This window comes from Ochotona curzoniae, unplaced genomic scaffold (genome assembly GCF_017591425.1).
Source record: "Ochotona curzoniae isolate NIBS_2020 unplaced genomic scaffold, NIBS_Ocur_1.0 contig_2599, whole genome shotgun sequence".
Taxonomy (NCBI): Eukaryota; Metazoa; Chordata; class Mammalia; order Lagomorpha; family Ochotonidae; genus Ochotona; species Ochotona curzoniae.
In genome coordinates, this window is record NW_024465520.1 from 173,253 (window position 1) to 199,038 (window position 25,786).

At 46.2% G+C, this 25,786-nt stretch overlaps 1 protein-coding gene across 1 annotated transcript; it reads left to right on the plus strand.

Annotated features, from left to right (window-relative positions):
* Positions 1–25,786, plus strand: GRK7 (G protein-coupled receptor kinase 7). The gene is made up of 4 exons (XM_040974904.1): positions 1–612; positions 1,168–1,605; positions 16,928–17,202; positions 25,450–25,786. The coding sequence occupies exons 1-4, from the start codon at positions 1–3 to the stop codon at positions 25,784–25,786; spliced, it is 1,662 nt and encodes a 553-aa protein (XP_040830838.1).

Here is a 25,786-nt window from a genome sequence, read left to right on the forward strand (position 1 = left end):
ATGGTCGACATGGGAGGCCTGGACAACCTGATAGCCAACACGGCCTACCTGCAGGCCCGGAACACGTCCGACGGTGACAGCCGCGAGATGCAACGGCGACGCCGCAGCTTGGCGCTGCCCGGGCCTCAGGCCTGCGCAGAGCTCCGCCGCGAGCTGCCCGTGCACTTCCACAGCCTCTGCGAGCAGCAGCCCATCGGTCGCCGCCTATTCCAAGACTTCTTGGCCACGGTGCCCACGTACCGGGAGGCCACCGCCTTCCTGGAGGAGGTGCAGAATTGGGAGCTAGCCGAGGAGGGGCCCACCAAGAGCAGCCTGTTGCAGGGACTGGTTGCTGTCTGCGTCCAAAGCCTGGCCCCGGGGCAGCCGCATGCCTTCCTCAGCCCGGCTCTGGCCGCCAAATGCCAAGCTGCCACCACGGAAGAGGAACAGGCTGCCCTGATGGCTCAGGCACGTGCCGAGACCATGAGCTTCTTGCAGGAGCAACCCTTTCGGGAGTTCCTGGGCAGTCCCTTCTATGAGAAGTTTCTGCAGTGGAAACTCTTCGAGATGCAGCCGGTGTCAGAAAAGTACTTCACCGAGTTCCGGGTGCTAGGCAAAGGTGGTTTCGGAGAGGTAGGTGTTTGGGAAGAGCCCCTGGATAAGGGGACGGAGGGAGAGGCCATTTTGCCTCGTTTATTGTTTTCTGTGCAGTTCCCTGGGAACTCCTTCCTGTACCACCTGTGCAGGGATAAGGAGCAAGACTCAAGTTCCCTCGCCCTTGCTCTTCCTGGTTCCCTCTGAAGTCTACTACAAATGGCACAAGATGGACAGGCCCATGTGGACTTGACCTGGGATCCTTTTCGTGAGGTCCATGTCCTGGACCCGAGAGCATGACAGCAAGATGACACCTTGAGTAGACACTTGTAGCAGTCCCTTCACCTGGCCACCATGTGCAGGCCCTGTGAACAGCCCCCATGCAAGCTGTCTTTTGCTCAGTGCATGCCTAAGTGTAGAACCACTGGTTGTGTAGCATCCAAGTGAGGGTGACATGGTCTCATGGCCCTCCCTCTGTCTTGTAAGTTTCCGTCCACCTGCTTAATGGCCTTCCTTAATGGCCCTTGCCCTTGCCTCCCTCTAGAGCCATTATCTTCTAAATCTTCCTCTTCCCTTTCTCTCTCTCCCCTCAAGGTATGTGCCGTCCAGGTGAAAAACACTGGGAAGATGTATGCCTGTAAAAAACTGGACAAGAAGCGGCTAAAGAAGAAAAATGGTGAGAAGATGGCTCTCTTAGAAAAGGAAATCCTGGAGAAAGTAAATAGCCCTTTCATCGTCTCCCTGGCCTATGCCTTTGAGAGCAAGACCCATCTCTGCCTGGTCATGAGCCTAATGAATGGGGGAGACCTCAAGTTCCACATCTACAATGTCGGCACCCGGGGTCTGGCCATGGATCGAGTGGTCTTCTACTCAGCCCAGATGACCTGTGCAGTGCTGCACCTCCATGCCCTGGGCATCGTCTACCGGGACCTGAAGCCAGAGAATGTGCTCCTAGATGACCTTGGCAACTGTAGGCTGTCTGACCTGGGATTGGCTGTGCAAATCCAAGATGACAAGCCCGTCACCCAGAGGGTGAGTGGCTCTCTGCCTGCCCCAAGTTCAGGGCTTGGAGAGGAGGGGAGCAGGCTGTTGCCAGAGCCCACAGAACCTTAGACTTAATTCTTTTGCTTTGTTTTCCCTAAAGCCCTTATGTTGTCATCTGGCCTTAAGTGAGACAGCATAAGCAGCATAAGAGGATCAGCTTAGTTGGCTGCTTGCAGTCCACTTGGCTGGCTTCTTACAGGGAGGAGGGGCTGGAAGGAGTTCCTTGTTGGTTGGGTGGTTCATGGCTTCGTGGTGAGGTGTAAAGAGTGGTAGACAAGGACTGGATGTGTTCCACCCTCATGCTCTGTTCTATACTCCTGAACCAGTTCTCTTCTGGACAGTGAGGGGGCTGGGTCCTAAAATTCCATGATTCTTAAAGGTAATTTGCATCATAAGTAAAATGTTGGGATAGGTGTTTGGTCTTGCAGTTAGGAAACCTCCGTCCCTTGTCCAAGTCCCTGGAGGAGACTCCCAGCTCTGGCACTGGACTCTGGCTTCCTGTTGACACAGACCTGGGACACAGTAGCAAATGGCTCAGGAATTGAGTTCCTGCCACTCACATGAGAGACTGATGTTGGACAAAGTCTAGCTTGAAACAAAAATATATAGATGAGAACATTGGGAGTTGATATTAATTTTTGATCAGTGTGGTTTAAACTGATTTGCAGCATATCCTTTGATTAAATAGAATTATGAAGAAGCAATCATATTAAGTGAATAACACAAAACCTCTAGAACTCCAATATTTATCGCCAAGTTTCTGTACACAAGGGTGGTAAATTCCCCAGAAAACAAGGACACCCAACTGATTCTTAAATGTTCACATTAAACAGATTTTCATAGAGTTTACAGCTTTGCAAGGCACAGAGGACAATGAAGAAAGTGAGTGAGCAAGATGGTAGTGACAAGTTTGGGAAACAGCAGGTGATTTAATGTAGCTACAATGTGAAGGAGGTTGACAAGATGCATGCAGAGGCATTGAGATGCTTCCCCCCTCCAAAAAAACCAAATAAACTTCTTGCCCTTGAATAATGTCCTCCTTTTGAGTGTGACTGGGATCTGAATAAGATAACACTTCTATGATCTTTACATGAACAGGCCAAAGGGATTGTGAAGATGTAATTAAGGCTACTAATCAGTTGACCTTGAGCTAATCAATAGATTATCTGGTCAGGCCTCTGGCCTAATTCCATGAATGCTTTCAATGGGGATACAAAGGTCAGAGATTGCAGAAGGCAGAAATGTAAAATGCCAAAGGGCTTTCATGCATAGTTCCTTGCTTTGAAACTAAGAGGGACTGTGTGTCCAAGGAAACAGGTGGTCTCTGGGAGTTTAGAGCTGCCCCAGCACCTAGCCAGCCGGGAAACAGGGGCTATAGTCCTACAACCACAGTAATCTGAATAGTGTTGTTGCCATGGGAGCCTGGAAGAGTCCTCTGGACTCCAGATAAGAGTGCATGCAGCCTGGCCACTGTCTTGCCTTCAGTCTTGTGAGGCTCTAACAGTAGAGTCCCACCTTACTGTGCCCAATGTTCTGACCTACAGAACAGGAGTCAATAAACTGTGTGGTTAGTGACATTTGAGATTTTTGAGTAGGAGAGTGGCAGGATAGGAGTGATCCTTCAGGAAGATGGTTCTGATTCTGTGGAACAGGACTCCAAAGAGTAGGGGTAGGGTGGGAAGGGGACCCATTAAGGAGCTGCTGGGATGACCCACTAGTAAAGTAATCAGGACCCAAAGTCACACATGAGGCTTTGAATGTCCCTGGCCATTCACCTGGGCTCCTTCAAGCCCCAAAGCTTTCTCTATTCTGTTAAAACATAATGACTGTCTGTGGAGGCTTGAATGGTATACAGCCACTCCTAGAGTAGGATCACTCCTGGTCCATGGGATCCTATTGCTTCTCCTAGTGTTCCAGAACTCAGGGAGGCACTTCAAGGGCTGACTTCATCCAGATGTGTGGGAGATGAGGCAGAAAGGCGAGGGGCATGCTGGTTCCTGGTTCTGCTTTGCCATAGCTCACAGCATCCACCTCTTGGGCATCTTCAAGCTCCATGATTTCATGAGTCTACGCAGCAGTCTGTGGGAGACTAGGGCAAAAATACCTGTAAAAGAAGAACATAGAAGTTTCTCTGGGTTCAATGGACTTGCTGTTGTTCAGGGTTCCTACAAAATAAAAATATCTCATTTAGGAAGATGCAGTCAATGGTTTCTGTAACTTAAGCAGCCCAGTGACTAGGCCTGTGCTGAAGGTCTTTGTCTGTTTCCCAGTGCAGCTCTTCTCTGTCAGTTTCACCCTTGGGTTTGCAGTGGTCCACCAACTGTTCCTACACATCCTACCCACTAGAAAGCCTCCCACAGAAAGAAAGCACTTCTATAGAAATGGATCCATCAGAATTCCCAGATCATGTGCCCAACCCCAACTAAGCCTGAGACAGGATAGTTGCCCTAGAGCCAGACAGAGGCTGTTCCCCTCCCCCGCCCCCGCTCCACATCTTGTGAACTGAGAGCACAGCAAATGTGGTGATATAGTAAAAATCAGAATGCAAAGGGGGCAAAAATGATGGGTGCCTCTAATAATCACTATTGGCTCTGTGGTTTGAAACGTTTAGAAACCTCTGACCCCCTTAGCCAAAAGATGATGGGATCTAGAACTACTAAAAGTAAATGAGCTTCATTTTATAGGTAGGGAGAATGAGACTTAGCTTAAGTTTTGCACTTAAAATCACACCACTAAGTCAGTGATGTGAGTCCAACTGCATCCAACTCAAAAGCACTTAGGGTTTGGGCTCCACCCTTCTGAGTGATGCACAAGGCAGCACAGGGCCTATAATGTTTCCTGATATCAAAGTAGAAAAATCTCCATCCAGTTCAAACTCAAACTCAAACATGTTAGCCCTCTCTGGTCACCACAGACCCCATCTGAGCCCCTGACAGGAAGATTCCAAAAAAGGAACTCCTCCCCAGCAGCCCAGGGAATGCTGGTGACCTGTGTCTAAGAGATAGCCTCCCATACACAGGCATCACTGTAATTACCATTGGGACAGGCCACCATTCACAGGCACTGTTAATAAATGCACTTAAGTGCAGAGATGGAGCTCTCAGTGATGGGGTTGTATTTTGAGAAATAGATCTAGAAAGCTCATCATTGCACAAACTCTCTGGGGCATATGTGCTTACAGAACCAAGATGCCCAACATCACAAGGCAACATAACCTTATGGGTTCACTGTTGTCATGGGCTCCTTCACCAAAATGCCGTGACTTGGTGCAGGAGGGGGCTGTCTGTGCTCAGCTGACATCTGTGGTCACACAAATTCACTTACTTCTTAAAAATTTCTATATATTTCTTTATTTTTGACAGATACACAGATTTCTTCTTCTTCTTCTTTTTTAATCTTACCCTAAGTGCCCACAACAGCCAGGACTAGGCCAGGCTGAAGCTGGGAGCCAAGAACTCATCCAGGTCTCCCATGCAGATGGCAGGGACTCAAGGACTTGAGCCATCCTCATCTGTTGCCTCAGGTGCGCATTAACAGGAAGCTGGATCAGAATCGGAAGGAAATTCAAACAGACACCTGTAATTGTGATATAGGTACTCCAGGTTACAGTTTACCCTGCTGTGCCACAATGCCTGCCACTCCGATTATTTTTTAGGAGTCTCCACGTATATAACAGGAACTTTGGGCAACATGCTAGGTCTTTTCAAATTCAGCATTCTTTGGAAAGCCATGACCTTCAGATTTTATGAATCTCAAAAATTTGCTACTTATTTTGTCAGGAATGAGGGTGATGTTGGAACAGTGACCCAAATGCTTATCTCATATTTAGTTACTTTGTTTTGTCTTGCAACCTGTGACACTCCTCACATGGGACCTCCTTATTCAAATATGGGTAAGAAGCTTTCTCCTTCTGAGCTTTATTTTTTAACCAATCATGGTGGGCTTTTTGGCTACTTCTTTGTCATACTTTCTCAGGCTAAGAGATCCCAAAGGAGTTAATAGGGACCCTTCTGGGCACCCATGCCCTATGAGAGGGATTGAAGTAGCATTAGTTGACCCCAAGTCCAGACTCTCACAGGGGTTGAAGATAACAGCAGTCATTGTGGGATGCAGATCACTGAGACCCCATCCCTGGGAGGCTGGCGGGTGGCCAAGGGAGGCTATGCTGAGCTGAGGCTCAAGGCCACGATACATATTCCATCATCTCCTCGAACGCCACTTAAGTGGCACAGATTCAAAAATGCATGCTTACAAGTGTCAAGACAGCCTCTGCACAGCAGTATATCCCATGGTACAGATGTTTCTGAGCAGCTGGGAGATGGGAAGTCAAGAACCTGAAGAGGGTCTAAGTCAAACACTTAAGGATGTACTAGAAGAGGTAAGGAAGGGTACTCCAGCCAGGAGAATAGCCAGGACAAGGATCATGGTGCTTAAAGCAACTGAGAAGGAGCCAGGAAATGAAATGCACCTGGTGAGAGAATATGCAGGTTGTAGAGTAGAGGGCGAGTTTGGTCAGGCACTGGACCAAACCTGACATTTCAGGCTCCATTAGGGACTTTGGGTTATTGCCTAAAAGTATCAGAAAGCCTTTGAGAGGTTTTCAACAAGGGGGCAAATTTGTTTTGAAACAGATTAGAGGGGATTTAGAAGGATTGTGATCTTTGTAATTCAGGTAAGATGATGGCAGCTTGGGTCACAGAGGGGTCCTGTGGAGGTGGAGTATGATGGGTAGATTTGAGGGAAGATTCAGAATGAACGGGATTCCGTGATGGCTTGGATTCAGGGTTAAAAGGATGATTTATTGGGTAGGGTGTGTTCATAACAAGGAACTAAGCAAAGAAACCCCCTGAATTCATGAAGCCCCAGGAGAGATGGAAGAGGCTAACAAAGAGGTAGGCAGTGACAATACCAATGTGACTGGGGACATGCGTGCTGGCTATGGGAGAGGAAATATAGGATGGAAGGGGGGCAAGGGAAGGATCATAAGATCACCAAGGAATTCTGGGAGGAAATGCCAACCAAGTCGAGGTTTCAAGGACAAGTTGGAGGTGATAGGTGCACAGGAAGAAGAGCAAGCCAGGCACAGGCCTGAGGGTGCCTTTGCCAAACCTGCAAGGCACACGTGGCAATACTGGGGGATCTTGCTTGCTGTCCTGACTGGGGAAGTGTGGTTTGTAGTGACACAGTGGAGCCAAGGATGCTACTAAGCACCCAGCAATGCCCCCAGCACCAGAAGAACTGGCCCACAATATGTGTAGTGCCCATGGACCTGGGTAAAAGGCCTTGAAGTGCATGGGGTTCTGCAGCCACCCCATGTAGCATTCCCACAGGGTAGGAAACATGACAACAAATGCAACTGGAGAATCCAGCAGACACCATTTCCCAAAGGCTGGAGGAGTTCGACAAAGGCTTTGTACCCACTACCCATGGTTCTGGGGGAGCCATGCTATTAAGCAGGGAAGTGATCAATCAAAAAAGGGAATTGGAAGGACAATCAAAAAGAGAGAAAGGGGAAGGAGATGGGTAGGCATTTGGCCTAGCAATGAAGACACTGGTTAAAACACCTGGATCCCATACAGAAACACCTGGGTTTGCTACCTAGTTCAGCTCCTGGCTGCAGTGTCCTGCTAATGTGAATCTTGGTAATGACTCTAGTTACTGTGTCCCTGTCAGGTGGATGGTTGTCTTAGATTGAGTTTGCAGCATCCAGGCATTTGGAGAGAGTGAGCCCAGGATGTATCAGTCTGTTCCAGTTTCTCCATCTTTTTGCATCTCAAAGAAATACATGAAGAAATATATTGTAGAAAGTAGTAGTATATTGTAGAAAGAGTATGGGAGCTGAGTGGGCAGCCACATTGTTCAATGGATTAATGTAAGGAGAGACTGAGTTGGAAGGTCTGGAGGCTGTGGCCGCAGGGGAGCTGGCCAGTTCATAACAAGGAATGAGGCAAAGAAACCCCCTGAATTCATGAAGCCCCAGGAGAGATGGAAGAGGCCAACAAAGAGGTGGGCGGTGACGCTACAAATGTGACTGGGGATGTGCAGGTTGGCTATGGGAGAGGGTCACCCAGACTGACCAGGAAATATGGGGCAGAAGGGGGCGGAGAAGGATCACAAGATCACCCAGGCACTAAAATGGTCCCAGCCACCAAACAAAATGGCTGCATCATTGAATTTGCTATTGATATAAGTTGGAAGCTCAGAGCATCCATGTCCATTTAAATCACGAGTAATTGATAAAATGTGGTTCCCAGGGACGAGAAGTAGGACCTTAAGTGTTCAGAGCCCAGTTTTGCCACTCAGCTGGCTGCTGAGCCCTCACATGATTGCCAGACTGCAGGGAGGGTGGGGCCTGCAGTTCACCCCACGCTATCTGCCCCCAGCCACTCTGCGCATGTGTGTCAGGCTGGACACCAGCCTGCACCTGACCCCAGGAGCAGGGAGGCCTCTTCCCTGAGCCTGGCTAATACCACCTGCCTCTTACGGCAGATGAGAAGATTAAGAAACAAGGTAGATAAATGTCTGGCCAAGGGTGGCTGGCCACTTGGGAATCAGTCAGGCAGCTGAGTGCCAGACCCTCTTGCAAATCCTTCTGCTTCTCCTGACAGATCCTGTGGGTACCCAGGGGGCTCTGCAGTTGGGCTCTGGCACAAAGAGCCCTCAGAATCCAGGGCTGTAGCCAGGCAGGCTTGGGTGAACAGGTACCCACCTGCTACCTTCCAGCCACAGGGCTTCTCCCCCGAGGAGGGGGGGGGGCGGTTAATCCAAGCATCTTAGAGGCACCCTGGCTAACAGGTTTGAGCTTGCTGTTTCACAGTCCATGAAACCACTGGAGAATGCATCCGGCGCCAGATTTCCAATTACTGATCCCTGACAACCTGCCAGGTCCTTTGGATTGGCACAAGTTTTCATGACTTCTGTGGTTTTCTTCTTGTATAACTGTCCTGCCCGGGTCACCCAGCAGCCAGCAATGGTGACCACAGTCACTGACTGAGAGCCTGCTGTGTGCCAGGCTTTGGGGAGAAGGCATCTATTCTGGGTCCTCACCATAGTCTTCATCCGAATCCCATGATAGAAGCATTGTTGAGGCACAGAGATGTTGAGTCACTGGCTGACGGTGACCAGCTAAATCCCTGGTAGAGCTGGGATGCATTTGGCTCTAAACTATGGGACTGCAGAAAGCCCCTCCTTGGGACACATCAACCGCTCCCCTCCCCCCCCCCCCACTGCAATACTTGCTGAAACAGGTGCTTTTGCAGGGGTCAAGCAGGGCAGGAAGACCCTGGGTGAGGAAGCCACCTAAGACCCAGCCAAGAGCCAGAGGCACTTTCTCCTCACTTTCAGGCTGGTTCTGGGAGCACTTGCACTGGGCGGGCTGGGTGGAGACTGGGGCTGAGTCCCCTGGGGTCGTAGCGTCGCATTCCTCCGAGGTCTGCAAAGGCCACTGCTTAAAGGCACAGAGGAGCAGCTGGGAACAAGAACAAAGCGGCCAGGCCCCCCTCGGAGGAAGGAAGGAGGGAGCCCCAGGAAACAGCTGATAGCGCTAAGCTCAGCTTGTTTTTTTCCTCTGCTCAACAGTTCTCCTGCCACGGCAAACAAAAGATGTACATTGTGATTCCCTTTTCTGTTTGGATTGTGCTGTCCACTGGATCTGGCTTGTGATGAGCTGGGGAAGAAGCAAACGCAGGCGGTTTCTGGCTCCATCGGCCACGTTCACGGGCTGGTGCTGCTGCTCTTTTCCTGCTTCCTCCTCCTGGAAGGTCTGGGCCACTCCAGGGTTCCGACATGGACATTTGTCTTGAGAAGAGATTATAATGCCATTTTCTAAGACGTGTAGGAACAGGTGGCTTACACCTGACATTGGGTTTGGAAGAACACACGCACACATTTTTTGTGACTGTGAGAAACCTAGAATGTGCACTATGTACCCATCCCAGCTCCCTGAAAGGCCCCTTTCTGTCCTCCCAAAGGCAACAACGCAGTCTACTGCTATCTAGAGAGAGCCACACTGGCCCAACCTGGTCCCTGACACTTAGCTCCTATGGGGGTCAGTGTGAGGCAGTGTCCGAGGCCAGCACAGTCAGCAATGCGGAGACAAGTCTCCACAGGTGTGGGTCTTTAACCCTCCTAACAGTGTATACTTTCCTGGCAATTTAGACACCTGTAGATGACAGGTGGCCCTTGATGGGAAATGAGGGGTGGGTGGAGGGGAGAGAGAGAGATTAGCAATCCTTTGGGATTACTGTGCCACCCAGGAGACGTTGGGGGAGGGGTTTGGAGGTAGCCAAGCTTCCTCCAGCCTTAGGGGGTCAGATCTTGCTGCAGCGCAATGCTTGGGCATGTTTTGTTTTGCCTGGCTGGGGTGTTGACTTGGTGTCTCCCAAGGATAGTATAAAACCCAAAGCAAAACAAAAGGAGGCAAGAAGTTAAAACAGGCAAAAGCACCCTCCACCAGGGCCTGCTGTTGCTGCACGTGGCTGCCCCCTGGTCACCTGCACTGCCCAGCCTGTTTTGATGCTGCAGCGGAGGCAAGAGTGCAGGGCCCCCTTGTAACTGCAGGAGTTAACCCAAGCTGGGAGAGGTCGGCGGGCTGGCCCCTGCCCCATGCTGCTTGGCGTGCTCTCCTCCCAGCCCACTTGGAGGAGGCAGTTCGCAGGCAGAAGACAAATGGCAAAAAGGGCAGGCAATTAATTTTTTCAGCTGGAGGCTGCGATGGAATGTGGGTGCTTAGCCCAGGCTTGCGCCTCGAATGCCTCTCTCAGCAGTGAAATCCCTCTATTCCAAGGAGGTGGTCCCCTTCCCAGTCCTACCGCTGCCGATATTTTCTGACTTTAGAATCATAACGAGGTGGTCCTGAGAAGTACTTGGCATGAACCTGAGGATGCTCTTTCTGCCTCCCCTCCACCCCGCCGCCCTGGGGGCAGGAATCCATGGTCAATTCTGTGTTTACTCTCTTGAAGAGGTCTGTGAGGGAGAGGATCCCAGAGTCTGGCTCCAGGGGTTGGTCCCGCCTCTCAGAAGCCCCTGTGATGTGGAGCAGCTGGACCAGGCCAATGAGTCTGGCTAGGGAAATTCATTGGTAAAAAAGAGAAGAGAAGCAAATGAGAATGGACCAAGACCAAGGACTTGCAGATGGGGTGAAGGAAGAAATCTAAGCAGGAAAAAAGAAGTCCTTAAAGGAACTTGGAAGGATAAGAAAAAGCCATCTCATCTACTTCCATAAGTGCAATATAATCCAGTGGCTAGAAGTGCAGGCCTGGGGTGGACGATTGTCCCGTATGTCCCATATGTCCCATGTTGGAGTACATAGGTTCCTGACTCCAGCTCACCACTAATGCAGACATTGGGAGGCAGTAGTAATGGCTCCAATTATTGGGTCCAGAGACTTTTATTGAGTACCAGGGAGACTTAATGTGAGCTCCTGGTTTCTTGTTTTGGTCCAGCTCCAGCTTGGCAGGCATTTGGGGAGTCAGATAATAGGATTGCACACTTATTCTTTTCTGCTCGTTCAATAAACAAATAAAAATTAAAAACAACCAGTACAAACCTGAGTGTGAATCTTGAGTAAGTAAGATTTAACCTCTCTGTGGTTCAATTTTCTTATTTGCAAAATGAGAGATAAAAAAAAGGCTCTATCTCATGAAGTTATTACGAAGATATTCATGTAAAACCTCTTAGAAAATATTTAATCTCATCTACTGTCATTTCCAATTTTTCTCTCAGCATGTGTCTCATAACTGCCTGTGCTAAGGTACACTGTCCATTTGCCCCTACAACCTTTGACTGAGCAAGCGTTTATTGCTCATGAGGAATCTCAATTCTTTTTTTTTTATTATTATTATTATTTTTTTTTATTGGAAAGGCAGATATACAGAGAGGAGAGACAGAGAGGAAGATCTTCCGTCTGATGATTCACTCCCCAAGTGAGCGCAACGGCCGATGCTATGTCGATCCGAAGCCAGGAGCCTCTTCCGGGTCTCCCACGTGGGTGCAGGGTCCCAAAGCTTTGGGCCGTCCTCAACTGCTTTTCCCGGGCCACAGGCAGGGAGCTGGAAGGGAAGCAGGGCTGCCAGGATAGAACAGGTGCCCATATGGGATCCCGGGCATGCAAGGACCTTAACCACTGCGCCACCGCGCCGGGCCCAGGAATCTCAATTCTTAATGTCACTCACTGGAAGTCAGCACACACAGGGGGAAAACTCACAGTGTGCAGAGATTCATAGGGAACTAGAAGTAATGTGTGATTGGGACAGCCTGGGCAAAGGGATGCTAGAGAGATGGATGAAATGAAAGAAACTGTATATTCATCATTGCTAAAGCCAAATGTAAGGTATGTTGAGTTTATTATTCTCATCTTTCTTCTTTTGTATGCATCTGAGATTTCCCATTAAAAATTGGTTTTTTTTTTTTCTAAAGCCTTAGAAGAGTTAGAGGAAAAAAACAAAAGTGATTTTCTGCCTCAAAAAAATTAAGACACAGAGGTGGAAAACAGGAGTGAATGATAAGAAGTATGAAAGAGAAGTTCAGTGTTTCCAAAAAAAGGGCAAGGAAAACACAATCTATGAAGCACTTTTCCCCCAAGGCTTAATTGCAGTCCCTGGGTTGAGAGGCCAGCTAGTGCCTCGGGGTGGGCAGAGGCCCTCACCACAATCACCCCTGAGAAATCTGGGAACAGTGGTGTTGGGGCCCCATTCCCCATATACTCCCAGACCCCTCTTGTTACCAGAAAGGCCTGGTGGGTTCTTTCCTCGGGTTATTATAGACACAAAAAGCTGGGAATCTGTTGCAGACAGAAAAGGTTATTTGCAAAGGGACCAGGTGAGCAGGGAAGGGAGAGGGAAGCCAGGAGGTGGGGTGCTTCTCAAAAGGGGGAGGGAGAGAGACACCAAAGTTTTGAGGAAGGGTCTTGGGATTTTAAGCATTTCCTGACCCCTCCTTGTTGGGTCACCTTCTTTCTTCTCCTCTTCACTCCTGTTCCTAATTAAGCAACTGTTTTTCTATCTTCTGTTGCTATTCAATTGCCTGCTTTGAATATTTCACTTAAGTGTAATTCTATAGTGTGTGCACAGCCATGACTGTCTTCTTCACTTATCCACAATAATTTCCAGTTTCATGTATATTGTAGCACAGATCAGTGCTTCATTCCTGAGTATAGCCGAACAATGCTCCATTGTGCATCATTCACATTTTATTAGACTTGTTTTATCCATTCACTTAATCCTTTATGTATTTTCAGTTAAGCTCACTCTTCCCTTTGAACCAACCCTCAGCAGTTTCAGCTAACTCCTTCTCAAGAGTGCCCACACCCCACGGTGACCTGGCTGCAAAGAAAGCTGCAAGGCAGCATCTTCAGCCATCTGACCTCCACAGTGAGAAGAGGAAAAATAAAAGGAGAGCAGAAATAGTACCCCCTACCACCCTCACTGCATCCCACAGACTGTGTAGTCCAGAAATACCACACTCCTTGCAGTTTGCTGAACCCCCCATGCCACAGCTTTTGCATGTACTTACTACCTGAACAAGCTGTGCAATACCTGGGATAAGAGTTGGCCCTCACTAATTGAACTCAGCTGTGGCTCCTCAATGAGGATCCCCAACATGAATACACATGCACATGCGCACACACACACACACACATCCTTTGGCCTTCCTGCTCTTGTGCTAACCTTTTGACCTGTCTCCAGCTGACTGTGAAACCCTAAGGGCAAGAGCAGGCTATGAACATCTTCATGTTCCTAGAACTCATTACAGGGCACTACTCAATAGATGTTTACTAGATGGCAAATAGAAAAACATCTAGTCACCATCTTTTCTGTTGTTTATTTAACCTTAGTTGGTTTTGCACTGAGTGGGGCTCTGTGGTAAGTACCTAGGTTTGGATACAAAGATGAGTATGACTATATCGTGAGCCTCCCAGGCGCCCACACAATCCTTGCGTCTGGACAAATGTAAAAACTGGACAAGACACCAGTATGACAGATGTAAGCCAGCACTGTCCCAGGCAAACATACAGTCACCTAAATTATATACCAGCTCCTCTGAAAACAGCAGGGCTCTGATGACTCATGGACAATCCCTTCCAAAACACTTTTGCACAGGTCAACTATTCTGGATCTTTTTTTTCCCCATTCTTATTATGTGTATAGAAGTGACCCACGAAATCTCATAATCCACAAGCATTTTGTATATACTATGCACAGAAAAAAACATAATGACTTCATGAGCAGCTAACCACTTTAAACTTTTCTTGAAATGTTGAAATGCACAGTTGCAACCAGGGTGCAATGACCATGCCATACATAAATGTCGTGGTGGCAGACTCTGCTTTGTCATCTGCACTGACAAACTGTTACGTTTCTACTGCTTGTGTCTATTATGAACAACGAGACTGGGTAAATCTCAAAATAAGTTCCTTTCCCTGCCTTCTGAGTCATTTCTTTGAGGCACATATGTCAAAGTGAACCAACTTCGTTGATGGACAGGAACAGTTTGATTTCTGTTGTCTTTTTTTCTTATTACTCTCCTAGAAATCTGAGTTAATTTATCAAATACATGTGTTTGTTTTTCCACATCTGTGGCCATAGTTTGGGGGATCGGTTTTAGGCACAAATAGAAGTTTATGGTCACTTTAGAATGCTCTTTGTTTGCATTTTTAATTGTCATATGAGTTATTTACTGTGCCTTTACCAAAAACCTATTCATTTGGTAGAAATACATTGTAATGTAATGTATACTTTATAATAGCAAGGTACATTTCAGTAATCACTAGATATTTATTGAGTAAATGTATTGAAATCACAAGCAGGAACAGAAAGATAAGTAGCGTAGAATCTTATTTACACAAGATACTAGGGATAGTCAAATTCCAGCAACCTCAAGACTTAACTAACGTGGAAGAGTAGGTGCCAGGGACTATCAGGAAGGCACAGGAAGCGTGTGTTGAACAGGCTCAGAGTTTCAGCTTTATCAGATGAAAGAATTCTGGAGATTGATTGTAAAATAGTGTGGATGCACTTAAACATGCCTGAACCGTACACTTAAAAACAATTAAGATGATAAACTATTTGTTAGGTGTACTTAGCCACAATTGTAAGTTTATATGTTTTTAATCCAATGCTCATTTGACACTTATTGTCAATTTAAAATGTATTTATTTATTATTTTTAAAGTAGACTTACAGAGAAGAAAGGCAGAGAGAGAGGTCTTCCATCTGTTGGTTCACTCCCCAAATGCCTACAATGGCTGGAGCTGAACTGATACAAAGCCAGGAGCCAGGAGCTTCTTCTGGGTCTCCCATGCAGGTGTAGGGACCTAAGGTTTTGGTCCACCCTCTGCTGCTTTTGCAGGCCTCAAGCAGGGCACTGGATGGGAAGTGGAGTAACCAGGACATGATGATCCTCAATGGGGATCCTTGCACTTGTAGGCTAAAGATTAGCCAACTGAATCTGTTGCAATGCCCCCAACATATATTGTCAATCATGAAGCATGCCTACAGTATATGGTCATGCAGGCTAAATGAAATTTCTTTTGAAATTCTGCAATTTTCTCAGTTATACTGATGGTGTTCATTATATAATACACAGACAGGGAGAGAAGTATGATTTTAATGTCATCACACAACTCAAGTAAAAATATCATAGGTTAGAAAAGGTGTGCACATCCACTATTACAAAGCATTACACTTTAAAAACCATATGCTTGGGGCCCGGCGCGATGGCATAGTGGTTAAGGTCCTTGCCTTGCACGTCCAGGATCCCATATGGGCACCAGTTCTTATCCCAGCGGCCCCGCTTCTCATCCAACTCCCTGCCTGTGGCCCGGGAAAGCAGTCGAGGACGGCCCAAAGCTTTGGGACCCTGCACCCACGCAGGAGACCCAGAAGAGGCTCCTGGCTTCGGACCGGCATAGCATCGGCCGTTGCGCTCACTTGGGGAGTGAATCATCAGACGGAAGATCTTCCTCTCTGTATATCCGCATTTCCAATAAAAATAAAAGAAATCTTAAAAAAAAAAAAAACATGCTTGGACCTAGCGCCGTGGCCTAGTGGTTAAAGTCCTTGCCTTAAACACACCGGGATCCCATATGGACTCTGGGTCGAATCCCGGCAGCTCCACTTCCCATCCCTGCTTGTGGCCTGGGAAAAGCAGCTGAGGTCGGCCCAAAGCCTTGGGACCCTGCACCCATGTGGGAAACCTGGAAGAAGTTCCTGGCTCCTGGCTTCGGATCGGCACAGCATCGACCATTGCGGTCACTTGGGGAGTGAATCATTGAACAGAAGATCTTCCTCTCTGTCTCTCCTCCCCTCTGTATAACCTTTGCAATAAAAATAAATAAATCTTTTTTTAAAACCCATATGCTTCTAGTTATCTATTATCTTTAATTTTTTTAAGGAATCAGAAATTAGGGGATCCCAGAGACAACTTCAAACCAAAGTGATGGGGCTGGTACTGTGGTGCAGCGGGAAAAGCTACCACTTGTGGCACCAGCATCTCTTATGGGCTCCAGTTCCAGATGCTTCACTTCTGATGCAGCTCCCTATTAATGTGTGTGGGCAAACATCAGAATGTAGCCCAGGTCTTTGTGCCCCTGCACCCAGCTGGGAGACCAGGAAGAAGCTCCTGGCTTTGGTCTGGCCTAACCCTGGCCTTTGAGGCCATTTGGGGAATGAACCAGTAGGTGAAAAATTCCTCTCTCTATCATTCAAATAAAATAAAAATACATCCTTTAAAAAACAAGATGAGGTGTGACAAGCAGAGCATAGCTGCGAAGACGCTGCATCCCATGTCAAAATGACTGAGTTTGAATCCTTCACAGAGCCGGAATCCAGCTTCCTGCTAATGCAGACCCTGTAAGGCAACAGGTGACAGCTCCCATGCTAGAGTCCCTATCACCCACACGAGAGACTAATTGAGTTTCTGGTCCCTGGCTTTAACTTAGCTCAGCCCTGACCAATGTGAGCATTTAGGGAATCAATCAATGGATGGGGACAGTCTCTCTCACTCTCTCTCACTCACTCTCTCTCCTTCTTTCAATAAAATAAAATAAATAACTTTAAGAAAGATAAGGTAATAAGATAATAAGAGGCTAAATGATTTTCCCACTCCAAGGACAGCTATGCCTGTCCCTTGGCCAGTAATTCTTTGTGTTTATTCAGCAGGGTTGCTGGGAAAGCATAGAAAGAGGAGGTTAGAAACATTGCACCTTAAGCAAATTAACAAGAAAACAAGAGATTTGCTATTGGTAGGCAACCAGCAGTGTGTGCTATAATCACATTAGTGGTTTTCTTTTGTTTTTTTTCATGGGCATCCAGGCTGGAACCAACGGGTACATGGCTCCTGAAATCCTAATGGAAAAAGTGAGTTATTCCTACCCTGTGGACTGGTTTGCAATGGGATGCAGTATTTATGAAATGGTTGCTGGACGAACACCGTTCAAAGATTATAAGGAAAAGATTAGCAAGGAAGACATAAGGCAAAGAACCCTGAATGAAGATGTCATCTTCCAAAATGATAACTTCACGGAGGAAGCAAAAGATATCTGCAGGCTCTTCCTGGCCAAGAGGCCCGAGCAACGCTTAGGAAGCAGGTAAGCCACCTTGTAGCAGAGGACTGCTGTGAACAGCACTGTCCCGAGTGACTGGGTTTGCAGCATGCCTTGGAATTAAATGCTATTATTTCCCTATTGGAGCTGCATATGATTTTTGTTCAGTATTTTTCCATATTCAAACATTCCAAGATACCTTTTAAAGTGAAAAAATACAATTTGCATTTAAAAAGAAAAAAGAATCAATAACTCAAGACAGTTGTAAATAAGTGTATACAAGGAATTTATAGGATTGGTTGCCTGTGAGAAAGGGAAATTGGGGCTGGTCATGGGGATGCAGATGAAAATTTGCACAATATGCTCCTCTTCTGAATTTTAAACCATGCAAATGAATTATTTATTCAAAAACGAGTAAAGTGAAAGCTTTTCTGAACTTCCAGGACTGAGAATTGTACTTTCAGAAAATTCTGCCCCTTCCAAATGCCTCCAATAAAATACCATGTCACTTAACAGCTCTTAAGGGAGTGCATTTGATACTGCCAACTGGTAAGTACAGTCAAGATTAATTTTACACTTCTTTTTTTTTTGCTTTCTTTAAATCTCAGCATCTTCATATATAAAACGAAAGGTTTTTGGGTGTGATGATTCCATTAGGGCACAAATCCTAGGTATTTAATCAAATATTCTAGATATTTCTGTGCAGGTTTTTAGATGAGTAACATTTAAATCAGTAGACTGAGTAAAACAGGTGTTCCACATGATATAGTTGGGCCTCATTCAATCAGCTGAAGGTCTTCCTAGAACAAGGCTGGCTTTCCCAGAGACAATGGGAATTCTGGCATCAGAATGTATTTGGGCTCCAATTGCAACTCTTTGTGAGTCTCCAGCCCTTGGACCTACCCTGGACTTGCCAAGCCTCTACAGTCACATGCAACAATCCCTTAAATTCTAACTCTCTTGCTTTCCTTCTGCACACACACACTCACTGTTGGGTAGGAAAAACCTCCAGTACCTTCTTGGTAGCAATGCTTGGAGAGTCTGCAAATTAAACTGATGGAAGATGTGGCTTAGCAAGAGGAAAGACCTATTTTACTCACGTCCATATGCTGGAATCCTCATGGTAAAGAAATGTGACATAGAGACAGATTTCAAAGCATATATGTCATCGTACAGAGAAAGAGGAGGAGTGGGATGCTGTAGGAAAACAAATGATTTTTAGGAAGGACAGATGGATGCTTAGAAGGCAAGGAAGGAGATGAGATAGTGCCTGTTCAGTGTGATGTCAGCATCTTCTCTCTCCAATGCTAATTTCCTGGGAAGCATATATGACCCCTTGCATTTTCTTGCAAGGCCCTGCCTTAGGGAGTTGCTGGAGTTCAGAGTTTACACCTTTTGATTGGCTCAAAATGAATTCAACGTCACAGTGGTGCATCAGGGACCTCTTCAACATTCCATTGGTTCTGTTTCTACAAAGAACCTCAGCTTAAACAGTGGGGCATTTTGAGGCTTAGGTATATTGTATTCCACATAGGTAAAGCATTTGATCTGAATTACTCAACAGGTGATCATTATTATTCATTTGTTTTAAGGAAATTATCAGATACTATTTTCACTAAACTATAAGCTTGAATGTCTTAAATTGCCAGGACCGGATTTTCAAAATCTAAACATACAGACAAATCTGAAACCTGGAAGTAGTATGTCTGATTTTGAACAAAACATCAGGACTTAGGCAGGCAGATAATTCAATCTTCTAACTCGCTGGAACAAGGCTAACTTAGCTTAGGATCGTCCAGTGTGGAAGTAAGCTGACCTGATTTTTTAATAACCAAACAAAATCCATTTGTAATAACTTTCAAAGCATGACAGATCATCAGATTTTGAAGGCAGACAGAAATATACATGGTGTGGAAGTGAATATGGAGCTGATTCTCCCGGGTCGATTTCAAGGTTGTAATACTGAAAAAGCCATGTGTGGTAACAAGCAAACCACCAAGTCTCAGTAACTTTAAACAATGAAAGATGATTTCTCAGGGTGGGCAGTTGACCCAGCAAGAAGATTTTTGTGTCACATACCAGAATATCCAAGTTCAATGCCAAGTTCTACCTTCTGACTCCAGCTTCCTGCTAATACAGAATATGGTGCAGTAGCCTAGTGCCTAAAGTCCTTTCCTTGCATGCACCAGGTCCCTTTATGGGCACCGGTTCATATCGCGGCGGCCCTACTTCCCATCTAGCTCCCTGCCTGTGGCCTGGGAAGGCAGTCAAGAATGGCCCAAAACCTTAGGACCCTACACCCACATGGGAGACCTAGAAGAAACTCCTGGTTCCAGACTTCAGATTGACTGAGCCCTGACCATTGCAGCCACCTGGGGAGTGAACCAACAGAAGGAAGATCCTTCTCTCTGTCTCTCCTTTTCTCTGTAATATTTGACTTGCCAATAAAAAAATAAAAATCTTAAAAAAAAAAAAACACCAAAAAGTAATTCTGAGACTGGTGCATGGTGTGGTAGGCTAAACTTCTGAGTAAGGTACCAGCATTCCATATGGGTGCTGGTTCATGGCCCAGTCACTCCACTTCCTTTCCAGCTCCTTGTTTAAGGTCTGGGAAAGCAGTTGAGGATAGTCAGTGCTTGGACCCCTGCGCATGCACTGAGCATTGGCTCCTGGCATTTAGCTGGCTCAGCTGTAACCATTGTAACTATGTGGGGAGGAACCAGTGAATGGAAGTTCTCTGTCTTTCCTCTCTCTTTCAAATAAAAACAAACATTTCTCACTCACCCAAAGCCCATTATGGATTCAACAGCTCTTTGGGGTGTCTTTGTTCCAAGTAGCGACACAGAGAAGCAGGCTGCTTCCCATCTCACAGCTACATCAGAGCTTGCAACTTGCTTTTGCTATAGCAGAAGAGAGATCATAGAGAACTAACAGAGGTTTTGGCTGACCCAGCTAGGAAGTTACACCTTTCTGTCTTTGCATACTATCTAAGGACCACAGAGCTTCCTTATGTGCCCAAGCAGGACAGGTGAACCAGCCCTGGTGGCCACTAATAGTCACTGCCAACCCCTACTGTGCTGTCCAATTGAGGACCAGAGGACAAAGTGTGGCCAAGAGTGCAGGAAAGCAGGCATTCTGTTAGATGGCTTCCCTGAAGGGCGTACTGCCACTGAGATGTCTCTATGAATGTATTTGAATGAATATCTATGTGAAGACTTGACAAGCACACTCTGGGATTATAAATAAAATATTGACAAACTTCCTAAGGAAAATGCCACCTTACAGCACTGGATCATTGCCTGTAACTGCCTCATCAAGCAGAGTCTTTTGAAAAAGCATTTGTTATTATGGTTGTTCGGAATCAATCTGTTTACCATGTTGGAGGAAAGGCATGTAACATGACAGCTGTTCAATGAGAGACAGACCTTCCAACATTTTCAGTCCAACTCTGCATTTTTAGAGAATTCCCTCAAATGATGTCATGTTTGATGATCAGTGGAAGTCCTCCAAATGCCTAGATAGTGTGTCATGCAGCAGAGTTCAAGTGCCCCACCACCACCTTGCTGTGTTCATAGCATTTAAAATAAATGAGAGCCTTTATCCTTCTTTAGATATCACCGAAAAGATGTCAGGTCTGGGAATCTGAAAAGGAGCCAAAACCTTTCCTGAATATTACATGGGGACTCTGAACAAATCACTCAACTTTTTCACAGATTTTATCCTGATCCTTCAAAGCAGAACAAGAGCAAATAATCATGCAGAGCTGTGGCTTTCTCCAACACAATTCATGCCAGAGACCCACTGTTCTTGGCAGCAAGGATACCATAGTGAGCCTCGTGTATGGGTAGATGGTGTCTTTTCTGCATTGACTAGTACAAGAAAATCTATTGTAATCTCTGTGTGAGGTTCCATGACAAAAGAGCCTCTGTTGTTGCTCTGAAATATGGATCCACTCCAGTGGACAGAAGTCTCCATGGCTGCTCCTACTTGTATATTAGCAAAGATGCCTCTCCTATTTGTTCAGAGTGCACTGCACATCATTTTCATGCCATCTTTAAAAATACATATTTATTTTGTATTGGAAAGAGATTTACAGAGAGAAGCAGGGACAGAGAGAAAGATCTTCAACCAGCTGGTTTATTCTCCCAAGTGGCCACAATGGCTGGAGCCAAGCCTATCTAAAGCCAGGAGCTTTGGGCTACTGTTTTCCCAGGCCACAAGCTGGGAGCTGGATGGGAAGTGGGGCAATCAGAACATGAACTGTCACCCATAAGGGATCCTGGTGCATGAAAGGCAAGGATTTAGCCACTGAGGCATTGCACCAGACCCTTTTGCCACTTCTAATGACAACACTGTGGTGAAAGCAAGCGATGGGCTGTGCAGTGGCCCAGAGCAAGGAGCAGAGGTTGCAAAAACTGGTCTTTGTTGGTGGTACTTGCAACCACAGACATTGCTTGAGAAAAAGTATCCGGCATGAGGCTGGTCCTCCAGGAACTGCAGTGGAGCTACTGAAGAACCTAAAGGAAACCTCAGAGAGGACTGCGGTCCCCTCATCCTTCACAGTCAGTTGCCAAAAGGCTGCAGGCAGCCATCCCTGAAGACAAAACCAAGGCTGTGGAAGCCTGGATCACCCACGGCCTCCTTGAGAACTGTTCAACCTGATGCAAGGATGATCCTGAAGAGTGTTCCAAGGCTCCCAAGCTCCAGGACATGCTCCATTAATCCAAACTGAAGCTGTTCAGCATGTGTTTTAAGAGTGTACAGACCCTGGGAAACTGCAGGTCACCATGCAGGTCCCATATGCTCCCTCCTCATGGCAGCAGGCTTGATTCCAACTATTTTTCTTTGAAGTCTATCTGTCTGGAGCTCGCTTCTCATCTACTAGGATAGAATTCAAACTCTGATCCTCTTCTGCCGTGTTGAAAATCCACCTGCTACTGTAGAAGGGTGAATATTTCTGTGTAAATTATATCTCAGTAAACCTAACTGTTCACACATTTGTATCAAAAGCTTCAGTTCATCTCAAGAGCTCTGAGCCTCACAGTCCTTAACCTTGGAGATTTTGCACACACATGTACTTTGGCTCTGAGACCTAGAAGCAGAACTGAGGCATGACTGAAGGTCAGAGGCCTCCAACTGAGTTTCTCATCTCTGTAATGAAATGACATTGCAATTTTTCTTTTGGAAAATTTGTTTGTGTTCTCTGGTTTCCACATTTGCAGAGCTATTTAGAAATACAGGAGCCAGTCAAGAAGTTACAAGCACAGGCAACAAGGAACAGACCAATTGCTGTACTGGTTAACGTGGTTATATAAGAGAAGAATTTCCCATTGTATTTATTGGATAAGAGTAGACCCTGAATGGATGCTAGTTATTCTCATTCCTACTCATTGTGGTTGCATTATCCGGGCTTAGCCTCTGGGGCATACCAGGTGGAGTCTGCTGCAGTTGTTACCCAACATCCAATCCTTTCCCAAAAAGCTTTTAGGTATCTGGGATGGAAAATGTAAAAGGAGGCGCCATGAATGCAATTAATTTCTATGTAGGTTGATTTATGATGGGAGTCAATGTCTGCCAAATGGAAGCTATTTCTTCATCAGACCAACACATCTATTCCTATCAAAGAAAGCAAAAGTTTAAATCATTTTTAATTGCAAACCACAAAGTGATCCTGTTTAAATTTTCCTGACATTTGGACTGAAAAAATAAGAAAAGTAGGCTTGGGAGCCCTAAGGTGGTCCACAGTAACTCCTAACTTCTACATTCACTAACTTCTGAAGACGTGAAGGAAGTGATGAAGAGTCATTTTGAAGACGGGTAGTAAAAACACTGTAGCTTCTATCTTGGTATATCTATCTATGTCTGATTCTGTCTCTCTCTCCCTCTCACTGCCCTTAACTGCCCCTTACCCCGCCGCCAACTCTCATTTGCCCCTTGAGAAAGTCAGCTTCAGTGTCAAAAGACAGGCTTGTGAAGATGCCAAGGGAGACTTGATCACCATGTGAATGAGCTTGGTACCAGATACCCCAGCCTCAATCCTTCAGATGAGACCAGCCCTGCAACAACTTTACCACAGTCTTAAGACAGACCTTGAGCTAGAGCTGCCCAGTGAAGCCAAGTCAGATTATTAACCCACAGAAACTGAGATGAAAATCTGTTGTTTGAAGCCACCGAATGCTGGGCCAATTTGTTATCCAACATTACATACCTACTAGAAGAGGTTCCACAGTTGGGAATGTGCTTTTCCCCTTATTCTAAGACATAAGCTGGAGGAATATCTGGCATCAGGAAGGAGGTTTCACAATAGCGTAGTCTTGAGGACCAAATATGGCTCAGTCATACTACACTCGTTCATTTCAAATTACTAATGGACTGAACTCTTTCAAGAAATACCACAGAGGTCAGCATTGTGCCGTAGCAGGTAAAGTTGTCACTTGTGATGCCAGCATCTTATATGGATACCAGTTCATGTCCCAGTTGTTCACTTCCAACCCAGCTTTGCCAGTGACCAGGGAAAGTAGTGAAAGTTGGCTCTGCTACCCATGTGGGAGACCTGGATTAAGCTCTTGGTTCCTGATTTCAGCCTGACTTAGCCCTGAACATTGAGGCCATCTGGGGGAGTGAACCAGTAGATAGAAGATCTCTGTGTGTGTGTAACTTATTTTCTGAAGAAATAAATCAATCAATCTTCAAAGAAATACCACTAAGGGTCAAGCATGATTGTCTTGTGGCTAAATCCTCTCCTTGCATGCACCAGCATGGGCACTGCTCATGTCCAAACTGCTCCACTTCCAAATCCAGCTCCCAGTTTGTGGCCTGGGAAAACAGTAGAGTTTGGCCAAAAGCCTTGGGACCCTGCACCAGCATGGGAGACCCAGAAGAAGCTCCTGGCTCCTAGCTTTGGATAGGCTCAGCTCCAGTCAGTGTGACTACTTGGGTGGTGGATCAGTGGGTGGACGATTTTTTTCTGTCTGTACTTCTCTCTATAAATCTGGCGTTCTCATAAAAATCAATAAATCTTAAAAAAAAGAAATACTAGTAAGATTATTACTCCTACAAATTATGACATATTACAAGTGAGGAGACATGTGTTGTCCTTTTTTGTGCATTTTTGTAAAAATTGAGAGATAAAGAGACACAGATGGGGAGAGAGAGACAGACAGACAGTGTATGTGCTCCCATCCACTAGTTCATTCCCGCAAATGCCCACCACAGCCAGCATTGGAGAGTTGGGAACTCAGTCCAGGTCCCTGCCTCCCATGATCTGCATTGACAAGAAGCCACATTCAGGAAGAGGATCTGGGAATCACACCAAGCATCCTCCCTGAACTCTAAACTGTGAGGCCAGAAGTCCTCCCCTTGTAGCTTTTACCAGGTGAGTGCTGGTTATGTGGAGCAGAGATTCACTTGGCTTGTTCTATGTGACCCTAAACAGACAACAACTGGAAGCTGCAGGCCCATGGATCTGACCCCAGTGAACATTGCCAGTACTTCCATCAAATACCAAAAGTTAAAGTCATGGGAAGAACTTAACTAAAAGTTACATCTACATGTGAATGCTATTAATAAACAATAGAAACACTACTCTTCCTATTGTAGATTTGGAAGTGATTTTAAAAGTTGTTATTGGAGTGCCTGCATCCCACATCCCAGTGCCCTGATTCTAGTCCTGCCTCTGCTTCTGATGCCAGCTTTCTGCTAATGTGCTCTCTGGCACAGAGCAGATGATGGTCCAAGGACAAGGCCTCCGTCACTCATGTGGCTATACCTGGTCCAGTCGTGGTTGCAACTGTAGACATTTGTAAAGCAAGCCAGAAGTGGGGAAAACTCTCTGTCTCTGTTTTTCAAATAGATATAAATAAATATTTTACTTTTAATTCTATAATATTTATATTTATTTGTATTGGGAAGTCAGATTTACAAACAGAAGGAGAGACAGAGAGGAAGATCTTTGATCCGATGGTTCACTTCCCAAGCGGCTGCAATGACCGGAGCTGAGCCATTCTGAAGCCAGGAGCTTCTTCTGGGTCTCCCATGCTGGTACAGGGTCTCAAGGCTTTGGGCCAAACTCTACTGTTTTCCCAGGCAACAAGGAGGGAGCTGGATTTGGAAGTGAAGCGGATGGGACACAAATCGAAGCCCATATGGGATGTTGGTGTGGGCAAGGTGAGGGTTTAGCCACAAGGCTACTGTGCCAGGCCCAATAAACACTTTTTCAGTGAAACGGTTGCTGCAATCTTTTCCTTGTGTTTGCTGTCCATTCTTGGGCTGATGGCTTTCCTTTCTTTACAGGGAGAAGTCTGACGACCCCAGGAAACACCCTTTCTTCCAAACCATTAACTTTCCCCGCCTGGAGGCTGGTCTGGTTGATCCCCCATTTGTGCCAGACCCTTCGGTAGTTTATGCCAAAGACATAGATGAAATTGAAGATTTCTCTGAGGTTCGTGGGGTAGAATTCGATGACAAAGATAAGAAGTTCTTCCAGCGATTTGCAACAGGGGCTGTCCCCATAGCATGGCAGGAAGAAATTATAGAAACAGGACTGTTTGAAGAACTGAACGACCCCAACAGGCCCGCCGTGTATGGGAAAGGTAACTCCTCCAGGTCTGGTGTGTGCTTGTTGCTGTGA

What these genes read in the sequence shown, in the direction of transcription:
- GRK7 (XM_040974904.1), top strand. Translation starts at nt 1, where the DNA reads ATGGTCGACATGGGAGGCCTGGACAACCTGATAGCCAACACGGCCTAC. An exon ending in GCAAAGGTGGTTTCGGAGAG is followed by an intron (nt 613 to 1,167) that starts GTAGGTGTTTGG and finishes TCTCCCCTCAAG; the next exon opens with GTATGTGCCGTCCAGGTGAA. An exon ending in ACAAGCCCGTCACCCAGAGG is followed by an intron (nt 1,606 to 16,927) that starts GTGAGTGGCTCT and finishes ATGGGCATCCAG; the next exon opens with GCTGGAACCAACGGGTACAT.